This window comes from Electrophorus electricus, chromosome 12, assembly GCF_041902795.1.
Source record: "Electrophorus electricus isolate QZ-2024a chromosome 12, ASM4190279v1, whole genome shotgun sequence".
Lineage (NCBI taxonomy): Eukaryota > Metazoa > Chordata > Actinopteri > Gymnotiformes > Gymnotidae > Electrophorus > Electrophorus electricus.
Window position 1 is genome coordinate 15,172,501 of NC_137508.1, and position 16,277 is coordinate 15,188,777.

Here is a 16,277-nt window from a genome sequence, read left to right on the forward strand (position 1 = left end):
ACACACACACGCACGCCCTCGCTCTACACACACGCACACACGCGCACGCCCTCGCTCTACACACACGCACACACGCGCACGCCCTCGCTCTACACACACACACACGCACGCCCTCGCTCTACACACACACACACGCACGCCCTCGCTCTACACACACACACACGCACGCCCTCGCTCTACACACACACACACGCGCACGCCCTCGCTCTACACACACACACACGCGCACGCCCTCGCTCTACACACACGCACACACGCGCACGCCCTCGCTCTACACACACGCACACACGCGCACGCCCTCGCTCTACACACACACACACGCACGCCCTCGCTCTACACACACACACACGCACGCCCTCGCTCTACACACACACACACGCACGCCCTCGCTCTACACACACACACACGCACGCCCTCGCTCTACACACACACGCACGCCCTCGCTCTACACACACACACACACACACGCACGCCCTCGCTCTACACACACACGCACGCCCTCGCTCTACACACACACACACACGCACGCCCTCGCTCTACACACACACACGCACGCCCTCGCTCTACACACACACACACACGCACGCCCTCGCTCTACACACACACACACGCACGCCCTCGCTCTACACACACACACACACACACGCACGCCCTCGCTCTACACACACACGCACGCCCTCGCTCTACACACACACGCACGCCCTCGCTCTACACACACACACGCACGCCCTCGCTCTACACACACACACACACGCACGCCCTCGCTCTACACACACACACACACGCACGCCCTCGCTCTACACACACACACACGCACGCCCTCGCTCTACACACACACACACACGCACGCCCTCGCTCTACACACACACACACACGCACGCCCTCGCTCTACACACACACACACACGCACGCCCTCGCTCTACACACACACACACACGCACGCCCTCGCTCTACACACACACACACACGCACGCCCTCGCTCTACACACACACACACACGCACGCCCTCGCTCTACACACACACACACACGCACGCCCTCGCTCTACACACACACACACACGCACGCCCTCGCTCTACACACACACACACACGCACGCCCTCGCTCTACACACACACACACACGCACGCCCTCGCTCTACACACACACACACACGCACGCCCTCGCTCTACACACACACACACACGCACGCCCTCGCTCTACACACACACACACACGCACGCCCTCGCTCTACACACACACACACGCACGCACGCCCTCGCTCTACACACACACACACGCACGCACGCCCTCGCTCTACACACACACACACGCACGCACGCCCTCGCTCTACACACACACACACGCACGCCCTCGCTCTACACACACACACACGCACGCCCTCGCTCTACACACACACACACACGCACGCCCTCGCTCTACACACACACACGCACGCCCTCGCTCTACACACACACACACGCACGCCCTCGCTCTACACACACACACACGCACGCCCTCGCTCTACACACACACACACACGCACGCCCTCGCTCTACACACACACACACACGCACGCCCTCGCTCTACACACACACACGCCCTCGCTCTACACACACACACGCCCTCGCTCTACACACACACACGCCCTCGCTCTACACACACACACGCCCTCGCTCTACACACACACACGCCCTCGCTCTACACACACACACGCACGCCCTCGCTCTACACACACACACACACGCACGCCCTCGCTCTACACACACACACACACGCACGCCCTCGCTCTACACACACACACACACGCACGCCCTCGCTCTACACACACACACACACGCACGCCCTCGCTCTACACACACACACACACGCACGCCCTCGCTCTACACACACACACACACACGCACGCCCTCGCTCTACACACACACACACGCACGCCCTCGCTCTACACACACACACACGCACGCCCTCGCTCTACACACACACACACACACGCACGCCCTCGCTCTACACACACACACACACACGCACGCCCTCGCTCTACACACACACACACACGCACGCCCTCGCTCTACACACACACACACACGCACGCCCTCGCTCTACACACACACACGCACGCCCTCGCTCTACACACACACACGCACGCCCTCGCTCTACACACACACACACACGCACGCCCTCGCTCTACACACACACACACGCACGCCCTCGCTCTACACACACACACACACGCACGCCCTCGCTCTACACACACACACACACGCACGCCCTCGCTCTACACACACACACACACGCACGCCCTCGCTCTACACACACACACACACGCACGCCCTCGCTCTACACACACACACACACGCACGCCCTCGCTCTACACACACACACACACGCACGCCCTCGCTCTACACACACACACACACGCACGCCCTCGCTCTACACACACACACACGCACGCACGCCCTCGCTCTACACACACACACACGCACGCACGCCCTCGCTCTACACACACACACACGCACGCCCTCGCTCTACACACACACACACACGCACGCCCTCGCTCTACACACACACACGCACGCCCTCGCTCTACACACACACACGCACGCCCTCGCTCTACACACACACACACGCACGCCCTCGCTCTACACACACACACACGCACGCCCTCGCTCTACACACACACACACACGCACGCCCTCGCTCTACACACACACACGCCCTCGCTCTACACACACACACGCCCTCGCTCTACACACACACACGCACGCCCTCGCTCTACACACACACACGCACGCCCTCGCTCTACACACACACACACACGCACGCCCTCGCTCTACACACACACACACACGCACGCCCTCGCTCTACACACACACACACACGCACGCCCTCGCTCTACACACACACACACACGCACGCCCTCGCTCTACACACACACACACACACGCACGCCCTCGCTCTACACACACACACACACACGCACGCCCTCGCTCTACACACACACACGCACGCCCTCGCTCTACACACACACACGCACGCCCTCGCTCTACACACACACACGCACGCCCTCGCTCTACACACACACACGCACGCCCTCGCTCTACACACACACACACACACACACACGCACGCCCTCGCTCTACACACACACACACACACACGCACGCCCTCGCTCTACACACACACACACACACACACGCACGCCCTCGCTCTACACACACACACACACGCACGCCCTCGCTCTACACACACACACGCACGCCCTCGCTCTACACACACACACGCACGCCCTCGCTCTACACACACACACACACACACACACACGCACGCCCTCGCTCTACACACACACACACACACACACACGCACGCCCTCGCTCTACACACACACACACACACACGCACGCCCTCGCTCTACACACACACACACACACACAAACGCACGCCCTCGCTCTACACACACACACACACACACAACGCACGCCCTCGCTCTACACACACACACACACACACAAACGCACGCCCTCGCTCTACACACACACACACACACACACAACGCACGCCCTCGCTCTACACACACACACACACACACGCACGCCCTCGCTCTACACACACACACACACACACGCACGCCCTCGCTCTACACACACACACACGCACGCCCTCGCTCTACACACACACACACACACGCACGCCCTCGCTCTACACACACACACACACACACGCACGCCCTCGCTCTACACACACACACACACACGCACGCCCTCGCTCTACACACACACACACACACACGCACGCCCTCGCTCTACACACACACACACACACGCACGCCCTCGCTCTACACACACACACACGCACGCCCTCGCTCTACACACACACACGCACGCCCTCGCTCTACACACACACACACACGCGCCCTCGCTCTACACACACACACACACACACACACACGCACGCCCTCGCTCTACACACACACACACACACACGCACGCCCTCGCTCTACACACACACACGCACGCCCTCGCTCTACACACACACACGCACGCCCTCGCTCTACACACACACACACACACACACACGCACGCCCTCGCTCTACACACACACACACACACACACGCACGCCCTCGCTCTACACACACACACACACACACGCACGCCCTCGCTCTACACACACACACACACACACAAACGCACGCCCTCGCTCTACACACACACACACACACACAAACGCACGCCCTCGCTCTACACACACACACACACACACACAAACGCACGCCCTCGCTCTACACACACACACACACACACGCACGCCCTCGCTCTACACACACACACACACACACGCACGCCCTCGCTCTACACACACACACACACACACGCACGCCCTCGCTCTACACACACACACACGCACGCCCTCGCTCTACACACACACACACACACGCACGCCCTCGCTCTACACACACACACACGCACGCCCTCGCTCTACACACACACACACACGCCCTCGCTCTACACACACACACACACACACGCACGCCCTCGCTCTACACACACACACACACACGCACGCCCTCGCTCTACACACACACACACACACACGCACGCCCTCGCTCTACACACACACACACACACGCACGCCCTCGCTCTACACACACACACACACGCACGCCCTCGCTCTACACACACACACACACACGCACGCCCTCGCTCTACCACACACACACACGCACGCCCTCGCTCTACACACACACACGCACGCCCTCGCTCTACACACACACACGCACGCCCTCGCTCTACACACACACACACACACGCACGCCCTCGCTCTACACACACACACACACACGCACGCCCTCGCTCTACACACACACACACACGCACGCCCTCGCTCTACACACACACACACACGCACGCCCTCGCTCTACACACACGCACACACGCGCACGCCCTCGCTCTACACACACACACACGCACGCCCTCGCTCTACACACACACACACGCACGCCCTCGCTCTACACACACACACACGCACGCCCTCGCTCTACACACACACACACACACACGCACGCCCTCGCTCTACACACACACACACACACGCACGCCCTCGCTCTACACACACACACACACACACGCACGCCCTCGCTCTACACACACACACACACACGCACGCCCTCGCTCTACACACACACACACACGCACGCCCTCGCTCTACACACACACACGCACGCCCTCGCTCTACACACACACACGCACGCCCTCGCTCTACACACACACACACACGCACGCCCTCGCTCTACACACACACACACACACGCACGCCCTCGCTCTACACACACACACACACGCACGCCCTCGCTCTACACACACACACACACGCACGCCCTCGCTCTACACACACACACACACGCACGCCCTCGCTCTACACACACACACACACGCACGCCCTCGCTCTACACACACGCACACACGCGCACGCCCTCGCTCTACACACACACACACGCACGCCCTCGCTCTACACACACACACACGCACGCCCTCGCTCTACACACACACACACGCACGCCCTCGCTCTACACACACACACGCCCTCGCTCTACACACACACACGCACGCCCTCGCTCTACACACACACACGCACGCCCTCGCTCTACACACACACACGCACGCCCTCGCTCTACACACACACGCACGCCCTCGCTCTACACACACACACACGCACGCCCTCGCTCTACACACACACACGCACGCCCTCGCTCTACACACACACACGCACGCCCTCGCTCTACACACACACACGCACGCCCTCGCTCTACACACACACACGCACGCCCTCGCTCTACACACACACACACGCACGCCCTCGCTCTACACACACACACACGCACGCCCTCGCTCTACACACACACACACGCACGCCCTCGCTCTACACACACACACACACGCACGCCCTCGCTCTACACAGACACACACGCACGCCCTCGCTCTACACACACACACACACGCACGCCCTCGCTCTACACACACACACACGCACGCCCTCGCTCTACACACACACACACGCACGCCCTCGCTCTACACACACACACACGCACGCCCTCGCTCTACACACACACACGCCCTCGCTCTACACACACACACGCCCTCGCTCTACACACACACACACGCCCTCGCTCTACACACACACACACGCCCTCGCTCTACACACACACACACACACTCGCCCTCGCTCACACGCGCTCGCACGTCCTCACACGCACTCAGTCGCCCACACACGCATTCAGTCACGCACACACATACACACACACATGCACGCACGCACACCCGTACATACACACACACCCATACGTACACACACACCCATACGTACACACACACTCTCACATATGTACTCGTGCGCACACACGTACTCACTCACGCGCACATGCAGGTACTCTCACACGTACTCACCCACACACATATGTACTCGCACAGGCACGTACTCATGCATGTACACACGCATGCACACACACTCGCACCTACTCTCACACCTACTCACTCACGCGCACATACGTAATGCACGCACACACGTACGTACACACACGTACTCTCACTCACGTACTCACGCGCGCACATGCACTCACATAGACATGTATGCACACACACGTACACACAAACTCTCGTGCACACACACACCTCACACACGTACACTCACGTACTCGCGCGCACTCAGGTACTCACGCACTCACACTCGCGCAAGCACTCGTGCGCGCGCTCACGCACTCGCGTACGAGCACACACGCACACACCAAAACTACACTGAAATATCAGCAACCACCATTTATCAGGGTTACTATCCTGAAAAATAAACTAGCAGGCCTTGTTAAAGTACCAATATATACAATACTGACAACAGTCCAAATTCTAAATATTGCAGAGAGTATATATTGGCGTGCCTACACGTCCTCATCCCCCCCCTCACTCGAAGCTGACATGGTTGAGGACAATGAACTGAGGCAAATGAGCGCAAAATAAGCAAAACCTTAAATTTTGGGAATGGCAAGCCACGACAAGTCGAACACTGCAAGTTGATCAGTTAATGTACATGTTTGCAATGATTTTGTTTGCACATTATAAACTAGCCCATGTGGCTTTTTATAACACTCTTAGCGTTAGCTATCGGACGAAAATGCTAACCCTGCTCCGAAAATTCACTCTGGAGTTTTTTCCAGACCCTGATAACATGCTGCTCAATTTAACAGATAATGTATAAATAACTTCATAGTTATTTTGAAGCAACATAACTAGCCAGCATAGTAGCTTACTGCTCTTTCTTGTTGCAGCTCGATCACAGTCATGGAGCCTTTACAAGGAGTGGCAGTGCTTGAGGATTCACAGGTAAAAATATGCCAAAATAAAATTGTGCATTGTTTCACTAAAATATCTGTCTACCTAGTAATCTAACGCTACCGAAATGTGACCATCCAGGGATGGGTATGTGTAACGCTTTCAGCAAGGCTTCGGTCACCATTTGGCACATGGCAGCAGGAAGTGGCCGCTATGCCATCTGGAATTGGCATGTATTGGCAGGTGCCACTTGAATGTAGTACTTACCTTTCAGAAACGGTGACTGCCCCTGCATTAAACGAACTGCTTTGATTAACACACATCGTCCACTCAGCTATGCCAGCCAGAAGTGTAAATGTAGATTTGTGTAAATGTAGATCATTTATAGGCTAATTTTTGTAGATGTGTGGAAATGTAGCCTAGACAGTTTTTAGGCTATTAACTAGGCCACACATTTTTGTTTCTTAACCTGTAACCCAACCAATAGTTATTAGTTAAAAAACATTAGAACTTGGATGAAGAGCTGGTGACCATCAGCATCCCTATTAAAAACTGAAAGCATAGCATCAGCCGCCAACCACCGTGAGTGGCACCAGTTATTGACATCTGTCTCTCATGAGTGGCACTGGCCGTAAACATCTGCCTTGCAGTTGTTGCAGCAGCCAACGAAAGTCATCAGCTTTGTGGTAGATTTAATTTTGCTAATGGTGTCAATAAAATGAACACACCGATAATATAGCCTCTTTAATAATTAATTTTTAAACTTACTGTGCTCTCGTCAACTGTCTGCCACTGTAGCGTAGCCTGCTATATTGTAAACCCAAACTATTACTGTTACATCACATAGCATTCTGCTTGTGAGAGCTAGATAAAGTTTTAAAGCTAGCTAGCTAATTGTTGGCTAAAATCATCCACCCAGCAACACAATTAAAAACAAACCCTATAAACTATTTACATTTTCACACATTCCACATTTCGCAATGGCCGAAAGTACAGTCTTTTAGATACCTGTCAACAGAGGCAGGCACAGTTTCTAAAAGGCAGGTGCCACTTGATTGTGACATGCATGCCATTTCTGGATGGCATTGCAGCCACTTCCTGCAGTCATATGTCAAAACAAGGACTGAATCCCCTCTCCTCACCCTTGACCTCCTTTGGACATCAAAGTCAAATCTATTTATACAACACTTTTTATAACACATTCTCACACAGCAGCTTTACAAATGTCTGGGTCCAGATCCCTAATGAGCAAGCCAGTGGAAACAGTAGCAAGGAAAAACACCCTAGGTAGGATTTAGAAAGAGACCTTGACAGAACCAAGACTCAAAAAGGAACCCATCCTCCATTGGCAGCCCAGATAGTACTAGTCCATAATTTATTATAAGATCAGATCAGAGCACTTGACTGTAGATGTAGATCCACAGTTACTCCAGTGGTTCTAGGGTGGAGCCTAGGTTATTCCAGTGGTTCTATGGTGGGTGAATTGTTTACTCCAGTGGGTCTACAGTGGAACCTCAGTCATGCTGGTTGTTGCCAAGGTAGTAAACATCCATGGCCTTTCTGCTCCTCGGGTGTGACCAACAGCCATTAATATTAGCATGTGTTAGCATGGCGGTGTTAGCAGCACTACTCCCTTCACTGGCTATGTCTCAAATATTCGCCTTAATAATCCAGCTGAACATGGATCAAAGAGTATGTATGCAAGTACTTGAATGCTGAAATTACTTAAAATACCCATCACTGCTAGTACCTGTGATAAATTAGTGAAGGTTTGTGTTGCCTAACGCTTACCTGTTAGGAGAAAATTAGCTCAGCATCTGTCAAAATCTTTCTTGGCTCTAAGCTGTCTCCGTCTTCAGATGCATCGCCAGCGTTTTACTAGCGTTTACTAGGTAACTCTTTGGTCATGGAACTTTTTAGGTCATGCAGAATCTAACATCAACTCTGTTGATTCAGCTTGTTTGCTTGCTTCCATGGCTGCAGCACGCTGCATTTGCTGGCCAATTTGTTTCACATGTGGCCAACCGGGCTGTCAAAATGGTATTGGGAATTGGGCAGCAGACAGGATCACAGGTCAAAACACAAACAGACTTTCCACTCCAGAATGGAAATTACAAAGGAGAACATACTGGCTATAGCACTCTTTTCGCAGAAGCCTGTATTTCAACTTAACATGATTTCTTAATCTCTGATGACACATCATGGTCATTTTATAATTTACTACAGTAAATATATTATACATTGTTCCTTTAAGTACTTAGGGATGTGAAGTGCAACCTGAAAACACTCCTACTCAGAAGGGGCAGCCAAAAGCTGACGAATCCAAATAAACACATAAAAATACATTGCTTCCAAAGCCAAAAAAATAATAAAAATCTGACCATGAGTCTTTAGCAGAGGATTTGATCATTAAGCCTTCCGTAATCAGTACATGTTTTTGAGCAGAACTTTTGGTTTGGGGGGAAAAGCAGCTGAGGTATAAAGTAAAGGGTTGCTTACTTTCCAATGTTGTCAGGAAGTGCTTGTAATGAAATGTCATTGATGGAAAGGCACGTCAGATTCCGTAACTCAGGGAAGGTCTGCGGCAATCTGAAACAAAGAGGGGTTTGACATTAAGCAATGCTGATGCAGCCCAAACACTGGTAGATAACAGACAAAAACAAAAGCCATTAAAATCCAAACTTCCTGCTGCTCTTCACATACTTGTAATATAAACTAAAAGTAAACATACTTTAAACCAATAACAAGGGCTATGAAATGACAAGTCTCAAAATGGATCCAAGTGACTGTGTAAACAGAAACCAAAACAGCATATGGCTAGAGGAGATCACAGTAAGCTTTTTAAATTGACATTTTTGGTATTCAGCAGATCCTCTTATCCAGAGCAATTTAAAAAGTGCTGTCACCTAGTCATAGAATGTATCCAATACAGTAGGCTAGAGTAGAGTAAAGGATACTGTTGAACCAGAATACTACTAAGCTCTAACACTATGCTGATAACAGAGCTGACAACCCATGTGAACCCACTACAAATGTCTAGTTATTCCATCATTCCTAAGTCAAATTAGGACATCAATAAATAACTATATAGGCGTTGCAGGCATATTAAGATTCTCTTAAGACCAAAGGCAGTGTACAAGCCTGACGTAATCAGCTCAGTGGGAAGGCACTGTTGCTAATTAAAGAAAATATACAAGCAATCAAAAAAAAAAAATACATGTGGTTACCAAAAAATCAAAATCCATTGTATTTGTGAGGTAGAATAGATGAGAACCCACCAACCAAAGAGAATAAATTAATGTGCAGACGTATTGAAACAGAAAAATGAACACGATTAAAAAAGATTAAATGTTGATTAGGCCCCAAAGGATAGAGACAATAATAAACAATGAGTGTAATGTTGTTGGTTAGTCAGCTCAACACCCAATAAAATACAAACCAATTATTTTCTATACAGGAAGAGACAATAGCAGAATAAAAAACTGCATCATAAAGTCAAAAGTTAAGGCCAAACACTCCTCAATTACCTTGTCAAAGGGTTTCCACTAAAGTCTGCTACTTGAAGAGCTTTACAATAGGAAATGGTCTCTGGAATCTCTATAATGTCTGTGTAAAATAAAAAAAAAATTAAAAAGTGGTTATAGTCACTTCCATAAAATATTATACATTCATATCAGTAACTTCAAACACTTTAACTGTATCACTTTACTAATCCAATAAGCAGCAGCCAAACGATTCAGAAGGAGGTCAAAGATCAATTTCAATTTACTGTCAATGTTTACCCAAAGGACTGCGTTAGTCAATGTTAGTGTAAACAGAGAAAAGGCATAAACCATCTTCAAGAGGGAAACTACCATTTTAGACCACAGAAGTCTCCTTCACAAATTATTAAGGGTTGTGCCAAATATAGACACCTGGCTGCAAAATCGCCATTTGAACTTTGAAAATAGTAAGCAGAAAGAATTATCATTATAATTATCATTCCACCCGTGTTCACATGGGAGATTTTCTGTGAACTGAGAAATCACCAGACTGATGTCACTTCCATAGCTAAAGTAGGGAAAGATGCAAAAATAGGTTGGGCGTCTGAATCCAAGTAGATGGGAGAGGCCAGAAATTTCAAACCAAACCCGTTTCCCACTTTACTGAAATACATATATAGGTCACCATTTGAGTACCCATGCATAGTGTGTAACAAACCATGCAGAACCTTAAGCTCTGTCAGGACTTGGAATGAAAGTTCTACCTAGTGATGCAATAGACGTATACATGATTGGCCTGTGACTGTAGTGTTATAATGGTGGGATATACACAGCACCACCTGTGCCACACTAAAACTGACATTATAGACAGCCTAAAGATAAGGGACAGAGAAAAGCCATTTTGCTTACCATTGCGTGAGACGTCAAGTTCTACAAGCTGCATAAAGTTGGCTATCTCTGGAGGAAGTCTCTGGATCTCATTGTCACTCAGTCCGAGCTTTCTTAACTTCACCAGTTGGAAAAATTGCTGAAAAAGATAAACAAGTTGTAAGCAAGTTGCAGAGAATTCTGCTTCTGGCAGAGCAATATTTCATTTGTTTGTTTGTCCACTGCCTTCCATTTAGCTAAAAGCTACGTCCAAGACAGAAAAACCTTCCTTATCATAATCAACATGACTAAATACAAGAGTTCCAAAGCTAATACCTCCTAGCTGGACCTTAACATAATCCAGGCGCCCATGTAGACACCAGATTGGCTGTTATGTATAAATGGAAGCGGGGGAAACCATGCAGTTCTTCCCTCCACTCTCAGCAAGCAACACGTTACAACTACCGTTCAGATGTGAACTCCAGCAGAAAGGTTCTACTCCGCACTGCTGTCTGTACTGGTGAGAGACATTTACATTCATTAAATGTATTACTGTCTATTTATTTATTCATTCATTCATTCATTCAAGCTATAGAGTGGAAAAAGAAAGGTCATTGAGGACTAGAGGAGATACCAGTTCAGCATACCAGTGCAGGCAATGTTCAGTGCATTTCCTAATAGCACTGGAATAAAGTGTCAAAATGCTTTGATGGTCTGGGAAATACATTTCAAAATGACTATAGGCAGACCATTTCACAATCAGTTAATGATTCAGTTTCAAAAAAAACAAAAAACAAAAAAACAACTTGTGTCTGGGAATAACCACATAGTCAATCCCCCACCTCTGAAGTGATCAACCATTCAACCGTCACTCCCTGCCTGTCACTTCTGTGGTTCCTCCCAACACCAGATAGTACCATGACCTGACCTGCTGCATTTTAACCAGTTTAAAAAAAAAAAAAAAAAAAAAAAAAAAAATCACCAGAAGGATACAAATTGCCCTTCCTTCAAATATACATATGTACTTAATCATCAACAAGTTTTTCAGGTGCTGACTTCAATTACCTGACTAGCAAGCCTAGGAAAGTGCATCATTCACCCAATTAAAACCAAAAGTATAATATTTTGGTGCGATTACATTCAAAATAGATAAATGCTTGTGATCCAAGTACAGTTATATGACTGGAAACCAATAACCAATTCAGTGTGGTCTTATGATGTCTTATCCTTGATTAACTAGCTGAAATAAAAATGGCGATGACCATTTAAGTGAATCATTCATTCTGCCTTGGCTTCAGGTTACCTGGCTACTTTCACATGCCTTTTGGGAGAACTACTACAAAGGGCTGCTTGAGGCAACATGCATAACCCACACTTTCAACAAAGCTAATCCTGTCAAACATGAAATCCTATATAACACAGAACATTTTCATATCCACTGACTGACTCTGCAGTGTCAGCATACAACAGAAAGAGCTCCATGGCTAGGTAGATGATGGAACGAGCTTCATGTTTCTGAGCCGTGTTAAAAAATAAATTAATTAAATTTTTAAAAAATAAAAATAAAAAAAATCCACTGACTCCTTAACGCATTTTATCAGTCTCATCCAGCACTGCCGGCACCACTGGCATTCGGTATTTGCCAGGGTAGCCGGGGCACGCTATCTAAAATAGGTGTTCCTTATAGCAAGTGTCAGAAAAGTCAAATATACACATCACTTTTGTAGGTGCAGAGAAATGGGTTAAATCCACCCCAAATATAGTCTTTAGGATAAATATGCAAAACAGACTTTTGTCTATTAAACTTGCAAAAAGCTACTTCACTGGCATAAAAACTCAACCACAATGACCAAAGGTGATAAAGACAGCCAAAACTGAACAAGTAAAGCTGAATTCAAAACAGCAATGAATGCCAATTTGACTAGGCACAGGTTTCACATTTCTTATCAGCAATACTGGTTACAAGGCTCAAAGGCTATTCTGTCCTCCAACACATAATCCCTTTTTCAGGTGAGTGGCTAGCTGACAGCATTTTGAGTTATGTTTTTTGTAAAACCTGCCAGTGTAAGAAAACTGAAATGGCAAGCATCTTGTACAGACAAAAAACTGACATTTCAGCCTGCTTTCAAATATCAACAAGGCCTATATATAGGCCTAACAATCTCACACAGCACTGCATACACCCTGTAAAATGTTACTCTTCCTGTTCTCTGTCTTGCTGATAAATTGGTGGTCTCTCCAGACAGCAGAAGAGAGACAAACTGCCCAAACAACAACAGCAGCAGCACCATGTGGGCTACCTTAGACATCCTGGAGCAATATTAACATTTTTGACCAAAACTTTGGCATTTGTTCTGTAGTCAAAATGGGTTATAAAATATTCCGACAAAGAAGCAGTCACCATAAATGAAACATGACATGACATGCTATGCAGAGTCAGTGATGACAACAGATAGGATTCAGTGAACCTGTTCACCATCTAACTTCCTGTCACTTTGTGCTCGGCCTCACTGACCCCTCGTCCACTCTACCACCTGCAATGTGACAAACAGTCCTTAAACTTTTAACCCCCTCTGTCAATATTTGGAACTTGATTAGGACTTGTTCAGCCTGAAACAGGCCACTAGTTCAGCAAACAATGCTGTTTGTTACCTGCTAATCATTTATGGATTCTACAAGCTGAATAAATAGCTATACCTGGAATGCATTAGTTAAATGCTGAATTTATGAGTTAAAAACATCTGATGTTACAACCTAGAGCAACATGAACCCCCATACCCTACCCCAACCCAAATGATGCATCACATACCACATTGTATGCTATTTGACATTGACAGAAGTCTACTCAGGAGTTCACCACAGATTTGAATAGTAACCGCGAGGGAACAGAACACTAGCTCAAGGATCTGGGTGGCATTTTTGATTAAAATAGTCTGTGAGAAAAAATTTTTAAAGCAATCCTGAAATTTCCTTCCTTCGTCAGCTGCAGCTCGTCAACTTTTGCAGTGGTACTCTTGCTTTCTCTGTGACCAGCTGAACAACATCATTAACTTATCTCAACAAAGTATAGTGCCCAGGCTAGGCCCAGAGGGGGAAGCGAGTGAGAGGGCAGACACAAACACAAGAATAACAGCAATTCCATAAAGGAATGGCAAATATTCCACCACATGTAAAGGTGCCACATAAAAGTGCCATTCTGTACAATGTGCTGTATGACTCAACATCAGCTTTCCACCAGCATAAAAAAAACAATCCCATATTCTATTAAGTTTCTATTAAAAGGTAAAGATAAAACCATCATGTTTTAACCATCATGTTATCACCATGTTTTCAGACTACAAGTAGCGGGAACATGACCAAAGATAAGTAGATATTAAGGAGAAACCAAACAATTGTCTTTTAATAATTTTAAAGCAAGACTAATTCATTAAATGTTTAAAAGCAGGGATTCTTTGGGCACAACCACAGTGCCCTTAAAGGGAAATCATGAAACACTGCTGGTTGATTTTTGTTTTCATGTTTCTTGTAGATAACAAAATGCATTGTTACTTTTTATACATTTACTGACCTTTTTTAAGTTGTTAGAAATAAGCAACTTTGTGTTTTGCTTGGACTCCTATGTTGCTGCTCTGCTTTAAAAGGCAACAGCATTAAACTACCAGACTACTCAGTTCAATTGACTATTTGCTTTCTTTTGTTAAGGAGTGTGATGAGTTCCCCAATTTGGTGTCAGTTCTAAAGGCTAACGTGCAAAAATTCTTGTTACTAGTTCAGACATCACCACAAGTTTCTATTACACTGACCTGTTATATAATTGTATCTCAGAAATATTTCAAACAAAAATTCTCTCTTTACAATGTGCCACATGCATTTGCAAAGTAAAAATTGTGAGCCAACATTTCAACATGTTCCACGCAAATTCCAGTGCTGACATGCTGGTTATAAACATCTAGAAAGAAATATAACTTGAAAAAAATTGTTTAAACATAACAGTGAAGAATTTGCTGCTGAAACATTTACATAGTCACTGTTGATAACATTCTAACGATGTTACAGACTCCTGAAGATCTCTGAAGTCACTGATTATTCCTATATTCACTGTTATCTTTAAATGAGGTTAATGAGTCCTGAAGATCACTAAAGTTATTCTCTACAGGTGATTAGCTGGAGAGGTAAAATGCATTTCTTCTTATCAAATGCAAGCGTGAAAAAATTGTTTGACCAATCTGGAATAAGGATTCAGATGACATGGAAGACTCGCCCTATTTAATATCAGTTTAGCAACATTGCATGCATGAGCACTCATGTACTACGTATACATGTCCCATGTTTTTTCCACAGACCAATTTTTAGTGGTGTATCAAACTTTTGATTTTTCTTCAGTACATTGCAAATATCCTGAAAGAAAAATCGTTATTAAGAAAACTAGCCAATATCATACATTTTAAGCCATATTTAGGACAGCCTTTTCCAAGGTGAATCAGACTGAGGAATTAATTTAACTCTGACAAACACTTAGTGCTATCCTTAAACATTTCATCTGAGAACACCTAGACAATTCCCTTTCTATGGCTTGTTCCTATGAAAACGATTTTCCTTGAGCACGTCTGGACAGTGTTGGAAACTTTATACT

At 47.8% G+C, this 16,277-nt stretch overlaps 1 protein-coding gene across 17 annotated transcripts in view; it reads right to left on the reverse strand.

Moving 5' to 3' along the window:
• lrrc1 (leucine rich repeat containing 1) overlaps positions 1 to 16,277 on the reverse strand; it is a 51,411-nt gene that overhangs the window by 34,133 nt on the left and 1,001 nt on the right. For 16 of the 17 annotated variants that reach the window (XR_014126394.1, XR_014126398.1, XR_014126392.1 and 13 more), the window contains exons 2-4: positions 11,687 to 11,804; positions 10,823 to 10,901; positions 9,795 to 9,884 (exon numbers count right to left, since the gene is read on the reverse strand). Coding sequence is in view for 2 of the 17 variants with exons in the window: in XM_081724402.1 (XP_081580528.1) it covers positions 9,795 to 9,884; positions 10,823 to 10,901; positions 11,687 to 11,804 (287 nt within the window). In the remaining 15 variants the exon portion in view is untranslated. Of the gene's footprint in view, positions 1 to 9,086; positions 9,767 to 9,794; positions 9,885 to 10,822; positions 10,902 to 11,686; positions 11,805 to 16,277 lie in introns of those variants that run through there. The other variant, XR_014126402.1, reaches the window with a different exon arrangement.